The sequence below is a fragment of the Cygnus olor genome, chromosome 15 (genome assembly GCF_009769625.2).
Source record: "Cygnus olor isolate bCygOlo1 chromosome 15, bCygOlo1.pri.v2, whole genome shotgun sequence".
In the NCBI taxonomy this organism is placed as follows: domain Eukaryota; kingdom Metazoa; phylum Chordata; class Aves; order Anseriformes; family Anatidae; genus Cygnus; species Cygnus olor.
Genome location: NC_049183.1, coordinates 9,318,778 through 9,342,743, shown reverse-complemented (window position 1 = coordinate 9,342,743; position 23,966 = coordinate 9,318,778). Strand labels below are relative to the sequence as shown.

The 23,966-nt window shown below is 36.6% G+C and overlaps 1 protein-coding gene across 2 annotated transcripts in view; it reads right to left on the bottom strand.

Annotated features, from left to right (window-relative positions):
- Positions 1 to 23,966, bottom strand: part of VPS35L (VPS35 endosomal protein sorting factor like) — a 56,593-nt gene that overhangs the window by 11,776 nt on the left and 20,851 nt on the right. For both annotated transcript variants that reach the window (XM_040574814.1, XM_040574815.1), the window contains exons 16-26: positions 22,687 to 22,798; positions 22,332 to 22,448; positions 21,972 to 22,025; positions 21,480 to 21,560; positions 20,597 to 20,659; positions 19,469 to 19,554; positions 17,677 to 17,757; positions 14,970 to 15,033; positions 13,047 to 13,145; positions 12,132 to 12,209; positions 11,217 to 11,331 (exon numbers count right to left, since the gene is read on the bottom strand). In XM_040574814.1, coding sequence (XP_040430748.1) covers positions 11,217 to 11,331; positions 12,132 to 12,209; positions 13,047 to 13,145; positions 14,970 to 15,033; positions 17,677 to 17,757; positions 19,469 to 19,554; positions 20,597 to 20,659; positions 21,480 to 21,560; positions 21,972 to 22,025; positions 22,332 to 22,448; positions 22,687 to 22,798 — 950 coding nt within the window. The remainder of the gene's footprint in view (positions 1 to 11,216; positions 11,332 to 12,131; positions 12,210 to 13,046; positions 13,146 to 14,969; positions 15,034 to 17,676; positions 17,758 to 19,468; positions 19,555 to 20,596; positions 20,660 to 21,479; positions 21,561 to 21,971; positions 22,026 to 22,331; positions 22,449 to 22,686; positions 22,799 to 23,966) is intronic.

The window sequence follows — 23,966 nt, the reverse complement described above, 5'->3', positions numbered from 1 at the left end:
CATACTTCAGAGTTAATGCTATATTCATCTTTATTTTACAAGAACACAGACCGAAGCCATGAAACCAAATTTTAGCAAAGATAATTCTTGGCAAAAGACAAGAGGTGTTAGGCAGGGATGGAGATAACCACTAATAAGCATGCATGGTCATTTTCAGGAGTGCAGCTTGCTCTGGAAAAATTCATTTGAGCACATGATACTCCAAGCAAATTTGCTAAATATAGTGCCATCTGATATCTAATTTAAGCTTATGAGGAACACCAGTGAAACATGTGCTTTGGAAAAACTAATTCTTCTGACTCTTATTTCGCTTCAGCACGTGAGTTTGAGAACTTCTGAACTTCTCAGTGCCTGCACACAGACTCCTTCAGTCAAACCTCGTATTTCCTTTTATCTTGCACGTTTAATTTGAGGTGAAGGATTGTTTTTTATTTATTTCAAAGAACATCTTAGTTTACACAGGCAACCCAAAGGAAGGTAAGTGATCTGTCCTTTCCTTTATTAGAGGAAGGAAAGCAGCAGCAGATGTTCATTCTAGCACAAGTAAATGAATTGCTATCGTTTCCACAGTTGTCTCTGCAGAAAAAAAAAGTACGTGCCCCACATCACCATATAATCAGAATGTATGACCAGACAAATGAGAAAGCATGTCTCAGAAAATAGTCTGCATGCCAAAGCATGCACGTCTGTGCAGGGAACTTGCCTTCTGTAGTTATTTTGTAAGAGGACAGGAATGATCTGTGCAGCAGTCTCTACAACGAAACAGAAGAGCTGCAGAGTACCTCACACCTGCTCTCCCAACCATCAAAGTCCTAGAGGTTCTCCTCAAAACTTACCTCAGCCCCAAACTAAAACCTCTCATCTTCACAATGAACCACCGCAATTTGACCTGATTTACTCTTCTCGGCCTCCTGACATTGCTGAGAATAAGAACTGCCTCCTCCCTGGTTGAGACGAGCTACTTCATTAGATCTGCTGGTGACGGCAGCACTCCCAGCCCCACCCTGGAGGCTTGCTGGGGATGAGGAGAGACCCGTCCACACCACAGAAAGCTCAGCAGTCCCTGTCATTGCAACAAGATCCTCAGTGCTTCCATTTTCTTCTTCCCTAACCACAGCAGCCACAGGGCTGCTGCATCCCTGCTGTGGATGCAAATGGAGATTTGACTGCCATCCTCTCAGACCCACCACTGCCGCCTGGTTGCATCCACAGAGCCCCCTGCAAGTACCCAAATACTGTCATGCCTCAGCACAAAGGGGACACTGCAGGGCTCTGGCTCCCTTGCACTGGATTCTCCTTCTTTGCCTCGCCCTCCATGACCCCAATGCAGCAAGGTAAGCCAAAAAAGCAATACAACATAAAAGCAGTTAGTTGCATTTTCTATCAATGAGGACATTTTACTTAGGCACATCCAGAAGTTCTGGCAAAGGGGAATATGTGAATACATTCATTCTGTTAAGAGTACTGCCAGCCTTTGCTAACCACAAAATTGCCCTCATGCCGGAACACCTACAGCATACTCAACCAAAGTGTGTGTACTTCATAAGAAGCAAAGAGAAAATGAATTCACATTAATGCAAAGGTTTTATTAAAGATTTTGCAGAAAAGTAACTGTCTGCCAACCACTACCGCCCTATTGTTTTGTGGAAAAGTGACAGACTATGTATCACATGCTCCAAGTTTGGAGTAAAAGTTCATTTAGTAAGTTGTCATGGAAGCACTGGCTATTTTCTTAATAAGTATGAAAAAACATCAGTATTTAATTTTGAATTACATTAATTATGAGGTTATGCAACAGTGCTTTCTCTGCATCTTTTAAAAGTCAATTTATAGAGCTATTACTGTAGACATACTTCAAGATAAAACCACGCACCAGCTTTTCCTGGTTTCCAAAAGGTGCAAGGAGCAATCTTAAAAGCACCAAAAAAGCCACAGTGATGTTTTGTTCTTGATTAAAAACAAAACAAGAAAAAGATGAAAAAGGCTTCGTCCAATGAGGGATGCTGTATTCTTACCTACCAAAAGTAGGATCCTGCTTCTAAAGTGAACCACTGTTAGGTTGGTTAAGGGGAGAGCAGCCTGCTCATTACAACAAATCATCATGATAAAGTCTTCCCAGACTGCTGTTAATATCTTGTGCAGTGCACCGAACATGACAAACTTCACGCTTCGCTAAATTTATCCTTTCAGTGCAGCTCCTTCATTTGGGTTGACCATAATCCTATAAATCTTTCCCCTGAGCTTACATGCTGACCTTCAGGCTAGGGAAACTAACAGTCACACCCAAGACAGCACTTCCAGTAATATTCTGCTACAGAAAAAAACAAGCGAGAAAGCTGTTAATGTTTTGTTATATCAGTATTCATGATGGTACCTACATGCGTTTCTATGTATCAATCTTTGCATACAAAAAAATAACTTACATTGTACTTGCTGCATCTAGGACAGACGAGTAAATGGTACTAATTTAAGATTTCAGGCAAGCAAAAAACAAAACAAAACGAAAAACCCACACACCAAAAAACAGGGAGAAACAAAGCCATTAGAGATGGGAAAACAATTAAGCTCCTGAAGTATACCCTCAATGAGTAAAAGTGAGTATGTTCGACATACCTACATGAACTATTTTTAGTCCCGGATACAGTTACAAAAGGCTAAGTCTATCCAAAGGACAAAAACAGGGACCATACAACATCATCTGCATTCCCTATCACCTTCATGTCCTACAACACTGTTAAGCCTATCCTCGTACTTCAGAGGTTTTGCTTCCACATCCAACAGATGTTGGAACTTGAATGAAGCCTTATACTCTAGTGCAAAAATGAATGGCAAGCAAGCAGGTTTTTTCACTGCTGTTGTTTTAAAATAAATTAGCACATTGCTGGTTTGATGACAAAGCACTGCAAACATTTGGAACTCTCTTAACATTGCTGAGGCCACTGTGATAGCTTTCCCACATTACTGAAATGCATTTTTCCCTTAAGCTATTGAGTTATTGAACATTTCCAGTAGTAAAACCCTCTAAACATCACTCCCAATCCAGAAACTACAAATAATTATTTGAAGTAACAAAGATGAAATAAGAAAATGAATGCACTGCTGTTTGGTGAACTGGAATGTACCACGTTAATCCATACCACGAATTAACCACACACAGAGATGTAATTACGTGGATGAAGCTTGCTACTGCCAGTTTGAGGAAAAGCTTGATTATAAAACTGATTTTTGCAAGGCCTTAGTACTTCCCGACAAAGGCACACAGAGGCATAAAGTCATACATGGAGATCATAAAGTCTGAGCAAAAACACTGGGTAAAAGATGTTTTATTTTTAAGCTGTAATCAGTAAACACAGAAACAAAGGACATAAAAAGTACAACCACAAATTTCAGCCTGCCTCTCTAAATTCCATGTAATCTCTAAGGACTGTACAGTAAAATATCATCAGTCTTTACAGAGAACTTCACTAGTTAAAAAACAAACAAAACCACCACCACCAAAACCAACCAACCAAACAAACACCCCACCATGATACAACACTGAAGAGTCAGTATGGTTTTTGCAGAGAGAAATCATTCCTCCAACCCCTGAAGTTTTCCACAGAACCTGGAAGTCTGTGTTAAGGGTTCCAGCCAATGCAAATACTTGGATGTTTAAAAAGTGTTTTACAATGCCCCTCCGGAAAAGGGTTTAAAAAAAAAAAAAAAGAAAAAACCCTACCCCAAGGTGACAAAAGATAAGAAGGAAGTCCTCTTAAGGATTAATAACTTAGTAAAGGATGGGGTGGAGGGGGAAAAGAGCAGGAATAAGAGTTCTCAAAGTAGAGTGAAACGACTACTGAATTTCTTAAGGTTTTGCAGAAAGACACATCCTTCCGATGAGCTGGGAAGAGCAGTGAACAGGGAGGTGACAATGTTTGCAGAGTACTCCGGAACATGACTGCAAGGAGTTGCAGATGGAGCTCATGATTCTGAGCAATAAAGCAGCAGATGAAATCTAATATTAGCACGGCATGCGGGGAAAGAAACAGCACTTGCTATTACTATAGAAAGATAAGCTCTAAATAAGCTATTTACACTCATGAAAGATTTTGGAGTCATTATGGTTGGTTTCCTGAAGAATACACCCTGAACAGCTGTCAAAAAGACAAGCAATTATAGGAATCATTAGGCCAGTCATGGAAAACTAAAGTGTCATTGTATCATTTATATAGCTGATGTGCTTTTGTACCTAGAATACAGTCCTGACCTTCCCATTTCCAAAAGGATAAAGAGAAGATTAAAAAGGTGCTACGGCACGGATCTGTTTCCTCATTAGAAAAGACTACAAGGACAAAAATTCTTCAGGAACCTATCAACTTCAACTTCTCATAGGTAATGTAGAAAATGAACTGAGAATGATTGATTTCCTTAAAATATCACTAGTAGATCAGCTGCACTCACATTTCAAGAAAATCCCCAAAAAATCCCTGTGAAGTACATTTCAAAGTAGCACGTAACTGTGGAACTCAATGCAACATGAAGTTACAAAGGCCAAAAAGTAAAAACTGGTTACAAATTTAAATTCATAAGGATTGGTCCATCTGTTTTAATAAATACCATGGTCCCCAGGCACCCTGCACTGAAGGCTGTATTTAGACCAGCTGCAGCTGAAGGCTAGGACACATCGTGCTGCACAACCACCCCATGCAGCAACAAAGGCTCGGGGAAGAGTGGCTGGAAGCTGCCCGGCAGAAAAGGACCCAGGGGTGCTGGTTGGCGGCCGGCTGACCACGAGCCAGCAGTGTGCCCAGGTGGCCAAGGAGGCCAAGGGCATCCTGGCCTGCATCAGAAGTAGTGCAGCCAATGGGGCTAGGGAAATGATGGTCCCCTTGTACACAGCACTGGTGAGAGCACACCTTGAATATTTTGTTCAGTTTTGGGCTGCTCACTACAAAAAAGACATCGTGTTGCTGGAATGTGTTCCAGGGGATGGAGGGGAGACCTCATCACACTCTACAACTACCTGAAAGGAGATTGCCTTGAGATGAGCATCAGTCTCTTTTCTCAGGTGACAGGTGAGAGGACACAAGGAACTCGCCTCAGGTTGTGCCGGGGGAAATTTAGCCCGGATATCAGGAAGGATTTCCTGATAGAAATCCAGAATATCCTGGAAAGAGTGGTCAGGCACTGGAACATGTTGCCCAGGGAAGTGGTGGAGTCACCATCCCTGCAGGTGTTTAAGAGGCGTGTGAAGTGGCACTTCAGGACATGATTTAGTGGACTTGAGTGGTAGGTGATGGTTGGACCTGATGATCCTAAGGGCCTTTTCCAACCTAAATGGCTTTACAGTTCTATACAACTATTGTTTTTCCTTCATGTTCCTGGGAAGTCCTCAAACCTAACTGTAACCAGAAAAAACTCTTTAGGTTCTTATCTCTTTGAACTCTTTAAGTCAAATCCTCTCTATTTATATTCTTCACATCTATAAAGATTTTAGATTAGGAAGGAAATTTTACTAATAAAATTGTTCTCTAATAGTACTGAGAAAGTATGCTAAAATATGATTAGAATATGATTTTAAAATACTCACTACTAATTCCATACTACTCTTTCTCCAAAGTGTGGCTGAAGCCTGACTTGTTTAGAGAATATTCATGGAAAAGTAACATTTTCTGAAGTAGAAAACGAAATAATTTTGCAATCCACTAGTGAAAATGTGTTTCGGTTAAATTTAAAAAACAGCCCAATGAATATTTAGAAGCATGTTAAGCACTGTATGCTTCAGAATTAAAATCTGCATTTGTTAAAGCAAATATATGCATCAGTTGATTCTGGGGACAGACTCTCCATTTTTATCAAATTTTTGTTTGACAACATTATGTTTTAAATAAGTCACACAGAATCAATTTAATTACTTTAATTCTGAAGCGAGGCAAGGATTTCACAAGCCTTTAAGATGAAAACACCACTCAACATGCATTACCAGAATGTTGCGTCATCTCTACCCACCTGCTGAATGCTGTGACCAATAATTAAAATCACGCTGTCTGTTCTTTGACAGCCAAAAGCAGCATTTCCACAGGGAGGAAATATGTGCAATTAAAATAATACCTATGTCTGAAAATCCAAGAGTGACACAATGAAGCATGCATTTAATCTCAATTTAGTCCAAGCACTCCCTATGACAGAAAGCATGACTGATGAGAATTTATTATTCTATACTGGCAGCGTGCCTCTACAAAGCACAGTTCTGTGACTCAGTTAAATATAAAGTAAAAAAAATAAAAGAGAAAGCGCACACAATTTCTGTAAAATCTAGTGTCCTTCTTCCTAGGGTGGGCTCTTAATAGGCCCTCCAGAGATACAAGTAACAGATCCAGGAAAAAAAATCCCCTAAAACTTTCTGTAATTATAGATTCATTTTATTTAAAGCACTCCTTGTGAGCTGGAGACAAAAGAGATGGTATTCATATTTAATACATTTTGAACAGCATACCTGGACAGACATCCATGTGGGTGAAGACTCACTGTACTAGATGGCCCTCCAAAAAAAAGCTTAGTACAATCAAAGAACATATTAGAAAGACTAATTCTGTTTCCCTACTCCTGCTCTGCAGTTCTTTCCAGCATTTGTTCCAGGTTATCACTGCAGGGAAGAGCAGGTAAACAAGAGACAGAGCCACTTGGAAGGCTCGGTAAAGATGTAAATACTCTTTTTTTTTTTTTTTTTTTTAAGAGAAGCAATAATCAGAAGTTCCAGAAAAAAAAGAAAAAAATATTTTCCAATGTTGTACCTCAGCAGCAGACACAGGATCTGCATCCTTTGTAACAATTCATCTCAATATTTCTACCTGTGAGTCAAGTTAAAATAACCAAATTTTAAGCCCACATTGCCTACAGGATTCTTTGACATTTTCATATGTGCTTGATGTGCAGAAATAATACATACTAGATCTGTGTTCAGGGAAATTCCTTGCATTTGTACAGTTAACTAAGGAAGTCATTTTCTGAATATTCCTTTCTAACAGCAATGTCAATTTCAGACAGTGTCCTTCCTCCCTCCAGATGCGGTATTACAACACTGTATTGTAGAACTGATCCAAAATAAAAATAAGGCTGTTTTTCTCTGGTAGATTAGTTTTGATTTCTGTCCTCTCCCCACTGGTTTTATAGAACACACTAGGTTTAAAAACAATTTGTAAGAACTTTTGGAGCCTACGTCTCCAAACCACGCAATGAGTTTTGTCATTTTACATTCTTCATTGTCCTCTGCCAAAACTCTGAATGCTAACAGCTGCGTACAAGGTCAGTTTATTAATATTGGCCTTTTCATGCACCTACAAATTCATGTTTCTGACCCAATTTCACTTGTATTAAAGAAAATCTATTCCAAGAAAAATGACAGTTACGGTTCTAATACTTAAGTACTTCGGTGAGTTCAACCAAGCACCACACAGTTGCTTTGATTAACTTGTTGGCAAATCTCAGCAGGCAACGCTTGGACCCAAAATGGAACAATTAGACACTGAGAGTCTCCTGCTGCTGCCCCTTCATACTGAGAATGAGGCAGAATACAAACATCTTCAACTGTAACCGGGTTAGTTGTGGCTCTCCAGCTGATGGAGTTTATCAGTGCAATCCTCAGTTCAGCAAGTTCTATTCACTGTTACGATCTGTACATCCTCTTTATAAGAATCTTTTTAATTCCCCTTATCTACCTCAAGAGGTAACTTTACTCCCTTCTTGAGTGAGATACCTCAACAATTTAGAGAAAACATTATCTACAGAAGTCTACCCCGTAAAATTCAATTTTATTACATATTTAAGGGAAAACTCAACCAACTGAAATAACTAAACCCCCTGTAGGACTTTACTTTTTTTTTTAATTTTAATCCAAGAACTCAAATTGCTAAACACAACAGCTGGAATTCTTAAAGAAAAACTATATGCACATATGCATGCCCTGCTACTGACTGAGCCATCAGATCAGGTACATTGCCTTCCAGTTTTACTTCTCTTCCCAGTTTTGAACTGGTTAAGCTAGTTCTGATCAGGAATGAAATAAAGGTTACACATAAGACAAGATTTCACTTCCTAGCCTAATACTCTCATTAACTGCACCCTCTTAAAACTTCATGCCGCATTGGTTTTAATAGATCAGCATCTATTTGGCATCAGTTAGCTGACTGGATTTGAATTTGCTGTTATGAATTAATCATTACTTCTTACACACATGAAACGCATTCTGTTAAGATGCGGATTAAACTGTGTTAAAAGTAATTTTCAAGAACACTTTAGCTGACTACAATACACCAGAACATGCAAAGACAGCTCAGGAAAATGTCCGAAGACTGGTGCCACTGTTGTTTAACTGTTTAACAAATGCTAAATTACTCATGCAAACGACATGTCTCTGAACACAAATTATGCCTCAAATAAATTTTCTAAGGAAGCAAAAAAGTGTTTAACAATAAAACCTTGCTAAATGAACCAAGTTATTGAACATCCACCAGTTTAGAACATGCTTCATTTCCACAAAAGCTGAGTTTGACCAAATGTTCCTCTCACTAGCTTGGGGGTCTAAAATTCAGGAGAGAGTGGTTAATAAATAAGCATTTTCAAGACTGACTATGCATACACCTGCTACCTTAAAAGATTTCAGAATGGGGATGCCTATTCATTGTTTAGTGAGTGCACTGCATTCACATGTCAGACAACAGCTGTGCACATTCATAACCTCTCACACACACAAAAAAAAGGACAGTTGTTGGGGCCCAGCAGTCTCAGTTAGACAAGACATGGCTCACAAAAACAGCAGAAAAGCAGTTTAGAAATTGAAAAAATTTTAAATCACAGAGTTGGTCCCAAAAGTAGCAAAGCACAGTCCTCAAAGATTGAATATTACAGAAAAACTGCTTTGGATTTGTTTCCAACAAGAGATGCACTGCAACACAGCAGCAACAACAAAAATTGATACAACAGAGAAGGTAAGCTGGTCAATTAAACTAAACACTATAGGAAGAAAAGAGAAGTCCATTTTTGGTTAACTCAGTTATGTACAATAAAACTGCATAATACTAATTTCACAACAACCAACTTTGCAGATCTTTTATTTGAACAACATAGTTGGACACAACAGAAAGCTTTACTCTAAATCCCTCGCCTTTGCTGTACGGGCAGCACTGCATTCAAAACAAAGAAATACAACAGCCATCCTGTACTAAAAAGTCGTAATCAGCATCCTAAGTCAGCTTGTTTGTGCAGCTGGAATTTACTGGTAAATGCAGAGCTTGGAAAACATCAAACTGAAAAGGAAACCCAAGTAAGCGAATGAAAAGATATATTCACCTTTCATTCATACGACGTCGCAGAAGTCAGGCTGGGTAATGAATCCCTGCTCTGTCTCTACGTAAACAGGAATTTAGTCCCTGCAGTACATTCCCTACAGCAGTATTAAAAGGCTATCTCAGACATTTCCACTGGCAGACCCATATCAAATTTCGATGCATCTCCTTACTTGAAAATCTATCCTTTTCAATATTCTGCGCGCATCTAATTTCTGGCAAGTTAAACCTACCTGAAGCATTCTCTCTTTACTTCCCATAGACAAGGCCTCTCCAAAGGTCTAATCTATGATTTTTGTGGCAGAGCACAAAAAAATCCAGCTACAATTTCAACTTTACCACGTTCACACCTTCCTCTGGCAAACATAAGAATGTTTTGTGACTTGAAGCAACAAAGCTTAGCTAACAAGACTTAAATACACTCAGCCTATGCTTCTTTTCTTCAAAAGAATGCCCGATTGACCTCTGCTTCAGTAACCATAAATATTCACATGTGGCACAGCAACACAATATTATCTGGCCCACCATACCACCGTGAGGCAAGGCGAGCACAAACTCACGGCCAGGTGAGCCATCAAGCATATAAAAGGGTCAGCCTGATAGGAAAAATGCAAACTCCAAATATCAGAATTGCCTGTGCACAATGTCAAATTCAGGTGGTTCACAATCAGATCAACTGTCACTTGTAAAAAATATACAGATATTTATGTGCACACACACAGTTCACCCTGAATTTTGAATATTCATTTCAGGAGCGCTAACAACAACAAAACATGGTAGCAGTAAGAGCAGAATGAAACAAGTGCAGAACACACAAGGACAGTAAAGATGTAGTGGTCATAGGTTAAAATCATCACAACAAAAATGTTTTTAATTGTCTCGTAAAGAAGCACAGAGCTAAAACACAGAATTAATAGCCACAACAAAGGATGTTGCAAAGTAATCCTGTGTGTTATTTTCACAGTTACATTGAGAAAAGCTATAAAAAAGCATTTACCATTAGAAAGTACGCATTTCAAGTTGATATTAGAATTGCAAAACAAAGTAGAAAGACAACATTTTGAAAAGGAAAAGAAAGATACTGGAAACAGTTAAAAGTAGGAGAAGACTTTCAGAATAGGTAACTGTCTCTCATTTGCAATATGAACAGGAACAAGATCATGTTTAAATAGTGATACATATGTAATGCTCATACCGTTGTCAGAGTAGCTTAATTTTTTTCCCCAAATCACCTTTTGTCAGAATTTCAAATTACTTAAGACTGAACAAACAGGATGGCCAAAAACTGTACTCAGGCCCTGTTTCAGCCAATAATTCAGATCAAAAAAAGAAAATACCTTTTTCATTCTTCACATTATCTGGTATTACTTCTTCATTTCCTTCTGATACAGGGGCATATCTTTAGCTGAGTGTTTATCACTCCTGTGCTTTGATAGCAAGTTTCTAGTGTCATTGGCCTAAGTTTTAAATCTTTTCCAGCTCTTTCCGTGATTTTATCAGCCTGTGCACTACTACACAGATTAACTAGGTTCTTTCACAGTTAGGTTAAAGCATATTATTTGCTATTAGAGCACTTGGACAATTATGAAGGAGAAAAACATTCCATGTTTCCATAATTTTAAAGTTATTTAATTTAGGACAACCTGCCTCACATCCACAACTATGTTAAATAGAGTCAGCTGTCTTAGTTATTTACTCAACACAATTAGTGCTGAAACTGAAGAGTTGCTTTAATATTACAAGTTTTCATTTTAACAGTGCTTAAAACAGGGCTGTATTTTAATTACATAATAAATATACTTATATGACTTATGTTTTCAACCAAGTTAATATTCACAGCTAGAAATATTTCTGAAATAGGAAAACCTTTAAGTAAATAAACTCTTGTCTTACCTTGTGAAAGGCACTGATTTGCCAGAGCAACCTGTCCAGAGTGTAGATACAGATTAAGGCGTGTGAAGATACTGCTCAGAGATGGAATTGTAATAAAGCAAAAGGCAACACAAGCCTAAAGCAAATAAAATAATAAATAAAATGAACAAAATTCCTAACTCAGAGTTACAGCAATCATTACTGATTATATACCTGATTAGGAAACAAAATCTGTAAATCAGTTTAGGGAAAGACTTTCCCTAAACAGCTAGTATTATGTTAAGTCCAAAATCAGCAACTTCAATTTTCTCTTTACTATTTCAATAATTATATTTACTATTAATGTTATTACTAATAGATTAGATCCAAATTTAGTCTGTGACTCTAGCTCTAACAGTCCCTCTCAAGTAACCAGCTTGTAGCTCATGACCAAAACCTAACTAGCAAAGCAGATTTCTGGTCCTCAGGGACAAGTTGCGTATCAAACAGGTCACAGCAATGGCACTGTATGTTTGGGAGGAAGGAGATCTAGCACAACATGCTGCTGATGTAGACCCACTGGAGCAGCTGAAACATCTAGATGGAACAAGTGGCTCCCAGGCATACAGAACCTGGCTAATGTCACCTTAGCTATTCTCTGTCCAGGACATCATGTGCAGGTGCTGCCAATGAAAATCCATTCATTAACCATAGCATATGCAAACTCCTTCACAGTACATGAAGATGAAATTCATCTTAGTTGACGTGTTTCAGGCAAGATGATGGGAATCCAGAAAACTTGAATAGCCTGTGTGCATTTCAAAGCTCATATGACAATAGCTGCAGAGACTTAGAAGCACTAAAATCGAAAGGAGCACTTATATCATAGAATGACTTACTTTAGAAGGGACCTTATCTGCTTAGAACACAGGCTCAAAATTTATTACTCAGACCTACCCTGACAAACGCAGCAGTCTTTCTGGAATGATTTCCTTTCATCACCTTTCTTGTTTCCATTGCTAGTTGGTTCACAGACTACACACGCACACACAAAAAAAGAAAAACAACAAAAGCAGAACATTAAGAAAAATGCACAGATTTATTAGGTCAGTTGCAAATAAACTGCACATTTGACTGCATGCAGTTAGAGAACAGAAACTGTCAAAAGGGGCCCAGATATGGTGTTCCCACTGTATTATTTAGTTTTTACTTCCTCTCCACTTTGAGAATTCTAGTGACTGTTCCTTAAAGCAAATGTGATTCTGAAGGTTTGTCAAGGTAGATTTGTTGATTTATTCAAGAATTTAGATCATCCCTTGTTTCCCAGCTGAGGTGCTGTCATCATCGCTTTCCTAGTACAGAAATCACCATTTCTAGCAAACTCATTTAGTAAAAAACAAAACAGGATTTAAAAGGATATACGATTTATCGTATCATACAAAGGAATCGGATGCAGCAAGTGCTCACCTGTCATGTGACTCAATACAGAAAAGCAATTAAGCTTCCCAATCACAGCAGGATTCTGACTATGTCTGCAGACCAGACACAGTCTAATCTCTTCTAGATGGAGGATTATAGAAGAGAGAACCCAAAATCTGAATGCATAAAAGTACTATTTATTTTATTGGCCATGAAATCTCTCCCAAGATAGCTAATTTTCTTTGTAGCAATGATAACATGCATCTGATTTTCAGAGTCAAGCAAGAACTTCAGTGAATTTGGGGTGATAAAAATGAGAGACGAGATCAAAGTCTACTTTTAAAACACCTGATATAAAGACTTCAAATACTGCACAATAATCTGGGCAGGGAAATGAGAGAACTGCAAATATAACCCTAAGTACTAAGATAATGTAGATAAACTATAGCTTACATGAATCAACTGGACTAGAACAGGCTCCAGATTGCAAAACATTGATCTGGCTTCAACATAGAAACTCAGCTGTTGTTCAAAGTCACGGCCAAATGAAACCTATAGAAGAAACAAAAATTTATTTTACCATTGTACAACCATTTAACTGCTTTCCAAGAAAAACCTGAAGGTTTTGCTGGTTTTTTTTTGTTCACTTTCCACATGGTCTACTTAACAAACCAAATACTTATCAAGAATCAAAATTTATCTCCTAGATTTGTGAAAAGTAGTTTGAAAATTAGCAGAATTCATGATACTATGGAACCAGGAATATAGGGTTGGTATAGACTATACTTAAATGAAAAAAAAAAAAAAACACACAAAAAAACCACAGAAATAAATCAGTGAATCTGTATTCAGATTCCTAATTCCCAGTCATTACAGGGCCTCAAAGAAAAATGATCATTTTTGTAACTAGGTATACCAGTAGCAAGAGTTTTTTTCCTCAAGTTTATTTAATAAATGTTTATATTGTATGGCAAAAGCCTGTAACCTTGCACGCTGGCAGGAAAGAAAAGTCAAAAACAGCCCTTGTATGAGAACGCCCTACTTCCAACCCTTCGGATTTCAAAACTGAGCACTGTCAGCTAGAGTGTCTCAGCTGTCAATCAAAAGCCTAGCAAGAGAAACAGTCTCCAGACAGTCTACATTTATGTATTCAAATGGATCACTTTTTTTCTAATAAGAGTAATGGTTGCATTATTCCTTATTTCTCAAGTCACATGTGAAAGAATTTGCCTTTAAATTCTGTAAAAACTTGCATTTAATCCATACAGTGAAAGATCAAAGGATCTGCACCAGATTGCGTTGTGTTACAGACAATCCTGTGTTACAGACCTAACTGTCTTGCCTTTCTTATATTTGTGCAACTGCTGATTCTCTAGCCCTACTCTTAAGAAAATTTCTCTAAAAATATAACATTTTCCACTAAAAAGCCTGGCTGTAAGAATGACTTATAACTACTTTTCCCTCCATATCTTAACGTATTCCTGTTTAAAAATTGTACCAAGTCATTTTGCTGCTCTGGGATTCTTACCCCCAGACATGACTGTAAAGCCACATCAAATATTATTCAATGTGCGAAATCCTCTAGAAGAAAATTGTACATTATATTGCATATAACCCTTAATAAAGAAAAAAATATATTAAAAACATTCTATTATATAGCTAAATATGAAAACTGAAGAGAAAACAACCATCTAGAGATAAATTCACAGAATTACAACATAGAATGAAGGGGACAAAGAGACAAAGCCTGTCAGCTATTACTATACAAAGAAAAGCAAGATTGAAAGTACCTAGTTAGAGAATAAGAAGAGCAACAACAACAAAAGCTTACAAATATCTCCCTAGAACAACCTGACATCTCAAACACAAGGGACGAGAACAAAAGATTTTACTGGGATTAGAAGGAGGGAAGGGTTAAAAATTAATTTCAAGTCAACTGGAGTTTTAGTGGGACTACTGATTTAATGATAGAAATGATCTCATTTGTAAATGAGATAAATGGTCTCATTTAGGGATAGGTAGTGGGATTTCACAAAAGCGTGATCTCTCTGAGGCTGTAATATAAAGACTGATTACTGTTTAGCTTTTAAATACTTAGCTTGTTTTACATGAGATTAAAAAATAGCAGAAAAAATGATTAAATATACATGTACAGTTTAAACTAACATACTGCACCATGCCAGCTTCACCACTGTATATTTCTTTCAACACTCACATACTTATTTCACTAAAATACACTGGTTGGGGTTTTCAAAGTCTTTGGCAAGTCATATACCGTCTCTAATTTAGTTACATAGGCACCTGTTTCTCATGGGGATCTCATCAAAGTCCAAGCTGTAAGGTACTCCCCAACAGTTGCATACAATTGTCACTCACCATTTTTATGAATCCATTTATCAAAGCTGCTAACATTCTTTTCTCATCCTCAAGTGTCAGTGCACTATAACAGAAAATGTACATGGTAAATTTCTGAATATTGCTTAACTATTTATCTGTAAATGTTCGAATGATACATGCTAATTTATGCAATTTTATGTCTCTATAAATTATTTATTGCATACTAAGACCACTAATCTCATAATTTTAGTTATAAAATGAGAACAATTTTAATGCACATATCTTCAAGTCAGCCATGCACCAAACTAAATTTCTAAATTTAAGAATTGTAAAAATTGCAAAGTCTTTAGATTTTACAGAAACTTAGATTCGGCATGAACAGAAGCTAGCTAAGCTAAGGTTCTTAACTGCAGCAAGCAAGAAAATAGCTTCAGTCTTGTTACAACATGAGAACTTGAGTAGGAACTGGTTATAAAATCCTAAAGAAATTAGTGAAGCCATTTCTAGGAGAAAAATCATCCTATTAACGGGGAAAAGCTTTTAATATGCACTTAAAATAGTATATAATAGTCAATGTGTTTATTTTAGAAAAAACAGTATTTACTTTTTTTTTAATGACTAACCCTGTTACATAATTTAAAAATTGTCTTTAACATCACCTTGTTACTAAAACATCAAAAAGGCAGCACTGTAAGAACTGATACATAAAAACAAGATTCTTTTTACAATTATCAGGGATACCTATTCTATAGAAAGAGTCTAAATCTTATTTGAAGCAAATTTACATCACATGAAAATCCAGTAAATCAAACCTGTTTCACTGAAAATGGATAAATAAAAAGATAAATAACAATTAACTAATACAATTTAATCTTTCTACTATTGTGTAGTTGGCTCCAGCTTTGAACTTTAGTGTAGCAATTACCATTTTCCTAGCGTAGACACCAGATGGGAAGAGGACAATACTTTTATTATACAAATTCAGTAAAGGAAGAAAGAAAATCTCAGCATGATTAGCTCATTAGGGCACTGCCAATCAAGAGAGTCAACTGATGGGCTCTGAGAGGCTCAGAAGAGTTGTAATGGGATCTCCAGGTCAATTATAGGTTTCCAATTCAATTTTGAATCATACCACTGCCAGTCTAAAGGCTGTCACCCTCCAACAGCTGTTATTGGGTTAATGAGTCCTACACAATGGGCTGGGAATTTCCTGAACCAGGATGCAAAAATAGATGCAGGAGTTACTTTAACGTAGTTAGAATTATGATGATTTGCCAATAAAAGATGACAGACAGAACCGAGCAAATGGTATACATCATCTTGTCTCAGCTAAAAGAACTGCTGGTTTCAGGAATTTTAAGGAGCTCCAAAAACTAGCAAAACTGTTTTGGCAAAATGTCAGAGGAAATACCAAATATGGCTTGCCATATACTGCTTAATTTTTTTAATAAGTTGTTTTAGCTTCAATACATTCTTCTACTTAAAAGGTTGAAGAGGCTTTTAGTGCAACATACAGACAAATGCAGTGTTCTAACTCAAAATAAAGCACTCAGACTGGTATAAATTGAAATTGCATGCCAAACCTGACTTCGTAATTGACAATAAATCTTGTACTCATGGCATATCAAGGCTGAGAAAGTTACAAGTTCCTTTGAAGTGCCTGCCATACTAAGAGGCTCTGGGTTCAAACCAGAAAGTGTGCATGCGGGGTAGTTCTTGCTCTTAAGAGATAAAATTTTCACACTGGTAATTGTGGCTCTTTTTTCAGTCAGATGCAGATTTCTGTGTGATTTTTGGAAAATAAAACAAAAATAAAACAAGCTACTAACCACATTTGTTTTCCACATTATACAGAAGTTTTTGAAATTTGATTCACAAGCATCTGGCTCATATTCTAAGACACTCTACTTGAAACTTACAAAAATGGAACAAAACTTAACTATTGTCATAGTCCCACATTTGGCGTACAAAACCCCCCTTTTTTTTTTTTTTTTTTTTTCCTATTTACACATCTTTTAAATAAATATTAGCTGAAATTACAGGTACACTGTCAAGTCACAATTGCTGAGAACTTGGCATATCAGAAGGCATCTGGCACAGAAAATAAAAGGCCCTGACCTTTACACAACTGCCATTCAAACAGGGGGTTTGCAACAGGGCACAAAATAGATCCCTAACAACCTCAGCACTCAAAATCAAGGGGAAAAGGGAAGAGGAGGATTTAGGGGAAAAGATGATTCAAAAGCTTCTCCCTTGTTTTAGGTTCCTTTACTGATGTTCCTAGAAGTCTTCCAGCTGTACTTTTAAAGATTTCACACCCCTTGTTAATGGCTGAAAGCAGGGTATAAAGGTATAAATTAAATATGGTAATCTGTGCTTTAATATGTACATATTCATTTAAAGCTCATAAAGTCTCTTATTCACTATAACTCAAAGATGACACTGGTTTCATTCCCAGAAATGTTTTTTTTAAATGTACTTTTGAGTGTCTTTGCTTTACTAAAAACCTCTACAAAACTGCTGCTACTTCCCTTTTAAAATTCTGTTTCAGTATTCCATATAAAGCACTAATTAAGGAACAAATAGTATGTGCTACCACTTCACCGCACAGCTCTTCCCTCACTACTAATTGGATTCATCTCTTAATCCACCATGAAACAAACAGTCTCAGAAGTGTGAAACTGTATACCAAGCAGCCAAACTTTGCATAAATGATAGTTATTAATATGAGTAAAGTTAATCTTACTTCACAGAGTCATGCATTGTCTTGCAGATATGCAGAAGAGCATTGAGTATAACAGGATCCTTTGTAGATTCCTGCTGATGCCTATAAAGTGTTTTAGAAAAAGTGATGAAAAATCCTGCGCTGTCAAAACGAGAAACAATGAACAGGACACCCAACGAGTAATTCCTACCAGCAATGCAGTAAGACGCTAACAATCTACAGAAGTTTTATATTCCTTTTTTTTTCCTAGCCTTCAGGAATTCAAAGATCACATGGCTAACAGACGTAGAGTACTAATTAATACCAGTCAAGAAATTTTATCTTAATACATGCAGCTTTACTGCCAAGCCATGGAATCTAACTTGTTAAGGGACACAACAAGCTAGACATGTGATAAGTTGAATCAATCTAAGAATGTCAAAACAAAACATTCCTAGATCTACCAAAAGTAATATAGTTTATCAGGTACTGATGAACAGACAGGATGGATAAGTGTCATGCTTAGGTACAGAGGTACATGTGCACTACTAAGATAAGAAGACTCAGTGGGGGATCTCATCAAAATATATACATACCAAACCTAAAAGCATAGCTAAACATTTAGACAAATGGAGTAGATGCATAACATGGCAGTCAATTGCCTGTCCTCTCTTATTTGGTACCTTGGTGGTAGAAAGTAACATGAATATAAATACTTGTTTTCCATACACAAAAAAGGCTCTGTGGCTACCTAGTATTAAAAGCTTTTCATTTCAATTGCTTGGAAAGAAACATCAAAAACGCGTAAAAACTCAAAAGCAGGTTTCCCTCCTTTTAACTAGAACTGGTTATCACAAATTTAAACTTCTACCACATGGAGGACAGGACTGAAGGAATCAATGACCAGTGTGTCTGTTCATATACTGAGTATCTAACCCACTTAGGAACCCGCACAGCATTTACCATTCCCTGTGCTTTTTCTGCTGTTTAAAGCTATCTTTGATTGTATTTCTCACAGTCGAATGCTGCAGGTTTTCGCTAAAAGGCTATTTCCTTATAAAGTTTCTGCTAACAAAAACTTGATCTTATACTGAGACTGTGTTACATCAGTTCTATATTGGGCAGAAAATGATTATCTTCATATTCCCCAAACTAACAAATGATGAAAAAAAACAGAAAAAAGAGTATTTTGAATGCATGATGTTTTTTTTTATAAAAAGTAGAACTCAATCCAATCTCTCTCACTGAATTATCATAATTCAGCATCTGCCTGCAATATTGTTATTTAAAAATAAAAAAGTGATAATTTCTTTTTCAGAAAAACACCTGATAATTAATTGAAGAAGTCTGCTTGACTTTTACAATATTTGAAGATGAAGCCTCATCCTCGAAATTCATTTTCAACTGGGGAAATATCTATTTTTTCCATGTAATGGAGCTTATAACAAGAGCCTGTCTCTCCTCTCCTCCTCTTCTGTTACACCAAGGTAACAGTTCTGCACTGTGATATCAGCTGAAATACAAAAACATTTCATAGGCTAACTAAAGTGACCTAAATTGAAAAAGGCTCAGGGAACAACTGATCTGTTGGTCAATAGTAAGTCAGCATCAATGTATTACTTCAATTTTAGCTATCAATCATGACCAGTTAAGCAGAGAATCAATAGATTAACAAAACTGACACCTGATTTTTTTCCTTCTCCATACCCTGGAACATCCTCAACAAGCTAAGTGGACTAAACTAAACACTGGCTCAGTCCATCTTCCCAAACAATCTTTCAATCCATTGCCCAAATCATCCAGAGTGCATTTAATCTGAATAATCTCCACTTACTTAATAAAAGATTCCATAATGCACTTGCAAACCTCCACTCTCACATTCTCCTTCTGGAACATATCCAGAAATGGCAAGAATTTCTCCTGGAAGTACAAATATATAAATAAGTAAAATTAGGTATTTTTACAAACAACACATTAAAAGTATAAATATTTTGGATAAGTTTTATAATCATAGCTGGTTTATTGAAAATAATTTTAATCTTTTTTCGAAGACAGCAACTTATCTTGAAGAACCATCTTTCCATTCCATGAAAGAGGGAAACAAATGGCAAAGCACTGATGGCTGAAGAGTTTTAGCAGTTTACTGACTGGAGCGATCCAAAATAAAATACTAAACTGTTTGAACCAAATGTTGTGAACTATTAAAAAGCAATCATACACTTGAAACAGCTTAACATCACTTGAAATTCAGACATCTTTGGGAAAAAAACATTACGGTATTAAAACAATTAAAACAGGCCAAATGCCTGTTTTCCATTGTGGATGTATCCACGGCGACTTAAGAAGGTCCAGGACATTCACATTTTCTTCAAAGACAAGGGCTTAGGTTGTTCAGACACTGAGATATGTAGTTTTGATATTGTCTCAAAAATATAGCGAAGGTAAGCTTTTCAGAATTATCTAAGTAACTTGTGAACAAGACTCGACTCCAAAGCCACAGTCAGTCTTCAATTTTATTCTTCAGCTGGTTTCAGCAATTTTACACCTGCTGTCTTCTTTCCTTTCTCTACCTCTTATGCATTCTCTTACCTAATTTTCACTTTGTTTCAATACCAAACCTAAACCCCATAATAGAACATAAAAACAATTATCAGCAATTACACAAACACACACGCACAAATAAATGGTATTTTATTTCCCACTGATTGTCTCTTATGCTGTAATAACAAAGTGTAGAAAATTGGAAAAGTGAAATCAAAATAATTGAATAAAAAAAATAAAAACATTGAGGTAGTAAGCAGCATAGAGCTTCCAAGATGTTTCTGCACTTATCTACTTGATAAAAAGTCCTCTTGCCATGCTAATTTGAAAACAACTTAGATATGCAAATCAGGTTAGCTGTCTTGCAAAAACAGTGCAAAATAGTTCCTCCTAAAAACTTATTAAGCATAACGTTACTTACCACTGAAAAAAGCAGAGAGAAATCATAGATATAGGTAATAACTTTCTGAATAATTGACTGCAGCTAAAAAGAAAAAGAAGAAAAAAGGGAAAATGATTGTAATACTAGTTACATTAAAACTATCTAAACCAGAGAGTATTCTTCTCTGATCATTTATAGAAAACTGGTTTGGAAGACACTTCAAGTGTTCATTGATGCCACTTCTTTTCCCCTAAACAGGATCAACTACAGCTATGCTATTCCTAGCAGATGTTTTTCCAACATACTCTTCAGAACTCATATGAAGTGAGGGGATGACCAGCCTACCCAGGCTTTATTTGTTCTTTACTTTCTATAGTTAGGAAGATTTTTCTGTTTTATAATCTGCATCCTCTCCAGTTCGCTTGACTAAAACAAGAAGTACAGTTTGTTAAATTTTCTTTTGTAAGCACTTTTTCTGCTCTCCAAGTAACCACAAAACACTTCTAGAACCTCTCCAACTAATTGGTATCTCACCTGACATACAGTCTCAAGAACTGGACACTACAATCCACTGAAGCCTTAGCAATGTTAAGTAGACATAGATTTATCATTATTTACGTTTTACTTCTGTTCTCACAGGCTGCCATGATTGTTGATTTTCTTCAGTAGAATAATATTGTTGACTTGAGAATTAGATATTGCTACTTCTAAACACATAAATCACTGTTTTAACTTTTTTCCTGGACTGAGAGAGAAAAAGAGTAACAAACCACAGCATTATATTGTTCCAAAAAGCTTCCCAAATCATAGACAGCCTTTAAAAATAATTATATTGTTTTAAGAGACATCAGAAATGTTTAAGAATTAGTTTAATCTAAGAAAATGCACAGATTTTACAGATTTGGAAAAATAAGTTCTTTACCTGTGGGTAAGCATCTTCAAATGCTCGATCAGGAGTCATGTGTTTGATAATATCAGCCAAAACCGTATTGACTTCTCGTTTCTGTGTAGCAAGAAATAGAAGTTACAAAATACAGTAATAAAATCAGCATGTAAATCAAATGATTCAAAATCATTGGATAATTTATTCCCACTTGCCAGAGCATCAGCTTTCTACAGAACTCCAGTTAAGCAAGGAATTTTAGCTATAGTTCCGGTAAATTCTTAGTTAAACTGCTCTGATAAAAGGTAAGAAATATCATGCAGGGTTCGGGGGCGTGAAAGACTGCTTCAAAGCCACATCTTTTGTCCCTATTCATCTTTCATGAAAGGAAATGCATTTTTCGTACACTAAACAAGTCCTATAGACATCTTAAATACTCATAGCTGTTCTGTTTTTAATACCAAGTTACTAATACACACACTTAGTCTGCATCAGAAAACCTTCAGAGGAAGCAAAGTAATTATCACTTACCTTAAAATGTCTGCATGTATACTCCACCCACACTTCAGCGCAGTTGATATAATCCTAGAAATACATGTCTCTAATGACTACCAATATTTACAGGAAAGAAATATACGTGCAAAAATAACACTTAAAGTAATTACTCCTGAGGTATGATTCATGCAGACCTAAAGATCTAGCACTAATGACAAACTTCCACAACTGTACTGCTTATGTTTGTAAACAGAGGTCCTATTTTTTTTTTTTTTGTCAACTTCATGTATCTAGAAAACGTAAACCATGCCATGCAAAATATACAGCTTGCTGAACAATGGCTACAATTTTACCCTGAGCAAAGGATCAGTAGTGAAACAACTGTCAGTAACTCACCTGTGGGTTCTTCAGCTTTGTTATAACCTTCCAGGCTTCATTTAATATTTGAAGGCGATCATTTTCAGGAGGATCAGCCAATGCCAAGTTTAATCCCAAAGAGCGAAAGAGGAGGTGCTGAAATATAATAAGAAAATTTAAATTTAAAGCACAAAACGCATGTTTGTCCAGCACTCCTCTAGCAGGTACAGTGTGCAGAAAGATTGTTTGGATTCCCCTTTATTTAAATAACATGCAACTTACGTCGGCAACTAGTATAAATAGCATACAGATAGAAAGTAAAAGAAAAGATAAAAGTAGATCATAACTCAGCCAGACAAAAAATAAGTGTTATAAATTACCCCAGAAAAGTTACCTTTGGGAATCCAGATTCATCGCACTCTTTAATCATGCCAATGAAGTCCATAGACCTTGCAGCAATAAACTCTGCTCTGAAGGCTGACATTACTGAATTCAACAGCAGAGCACTACAATGAACATAAGACAAATCAATACAGTTCAACAGCAATGAGAAGTTCTCGAAACCCACTCTCCTTTTTGACTACAGTACAGAAGTACACTTGGGCAGGGCAAATCTCTTTAAAGTTTTTCTCACTGAATTAAAAAAATGTATGCATTATAAAAGTCAGTTTTCTAGTAGCAGCACTGTTAGGATTAAAATAAATCCAAACAGCAATTATACAGTAGTTGGCAGTGTTGTATTTAGATATTTATAACAAACTGTTTAGACCCATGTTTGTATTACTACTGATCCAAACTTAAATGGAGGATTCAACTCATTACTGTAAAACCCACTTTACTGATACTACTTTGCAAATATAGGAAACAAAATCTGCTATCATTCAAAAGGCAATTCCTTTGGGCAAACTCAGCCACGAGTTAGCACAGAAGCTGTCTCACAATCCAAGCAACGCTGTGTCCTTCACTATTCTGAAGCAGACGCTCTGAATATGAGGCAGTTTACCTTGAGGGAAATTGTACAGAGCACTTAAAATAGCCCAGCAACCCTTCTGTTTCTGACTGAGCATTAGTGGTCCCACTGCAATTTGACTAGAATTTGCTTTTTTTTTTTTTTTTCATTAAACAAGTACTTTGAGTTCACCAGGTATGTGCTTTGCAATATAGACAAGCAGGCTGTCACTTTTCACTTAGATGGCTGCAACACAGTTCTCGGAACATACTGAGATTATTTAAAGATTTATGAACTGATGTGACTTGCTTTGTGGTATTTTGACAGCCATGAGAAGACATAAAACCACAGAACTCCGTTTTAAAGAAAACTATCACACTTTAAAGACCATCTCAACTGGATTATTCTATTTCCCAATAAAAGACATCCCAAAAACATTTAATTGGAAAAAAAAACCACCTCATTATACTCATCATTTTGTGCTTCCTTCAAAGAACAAATGATTACAAAGATGAGACACCTGGCCCATCTTTGGAACAGGATGCTAAAAATTGATTTAAAAATATGTTCCACAAAACAAATCAACACCTATACAAAATAATTAATACAGCAGAGCATGCAGATTATTTTACCTATATTACACAGAAAATAAACTCATGAACTCACACACACTCATAAAATAAAGTCTTTCCTTCGTTTTTAAAATCACACTTCTACCCCAGTTC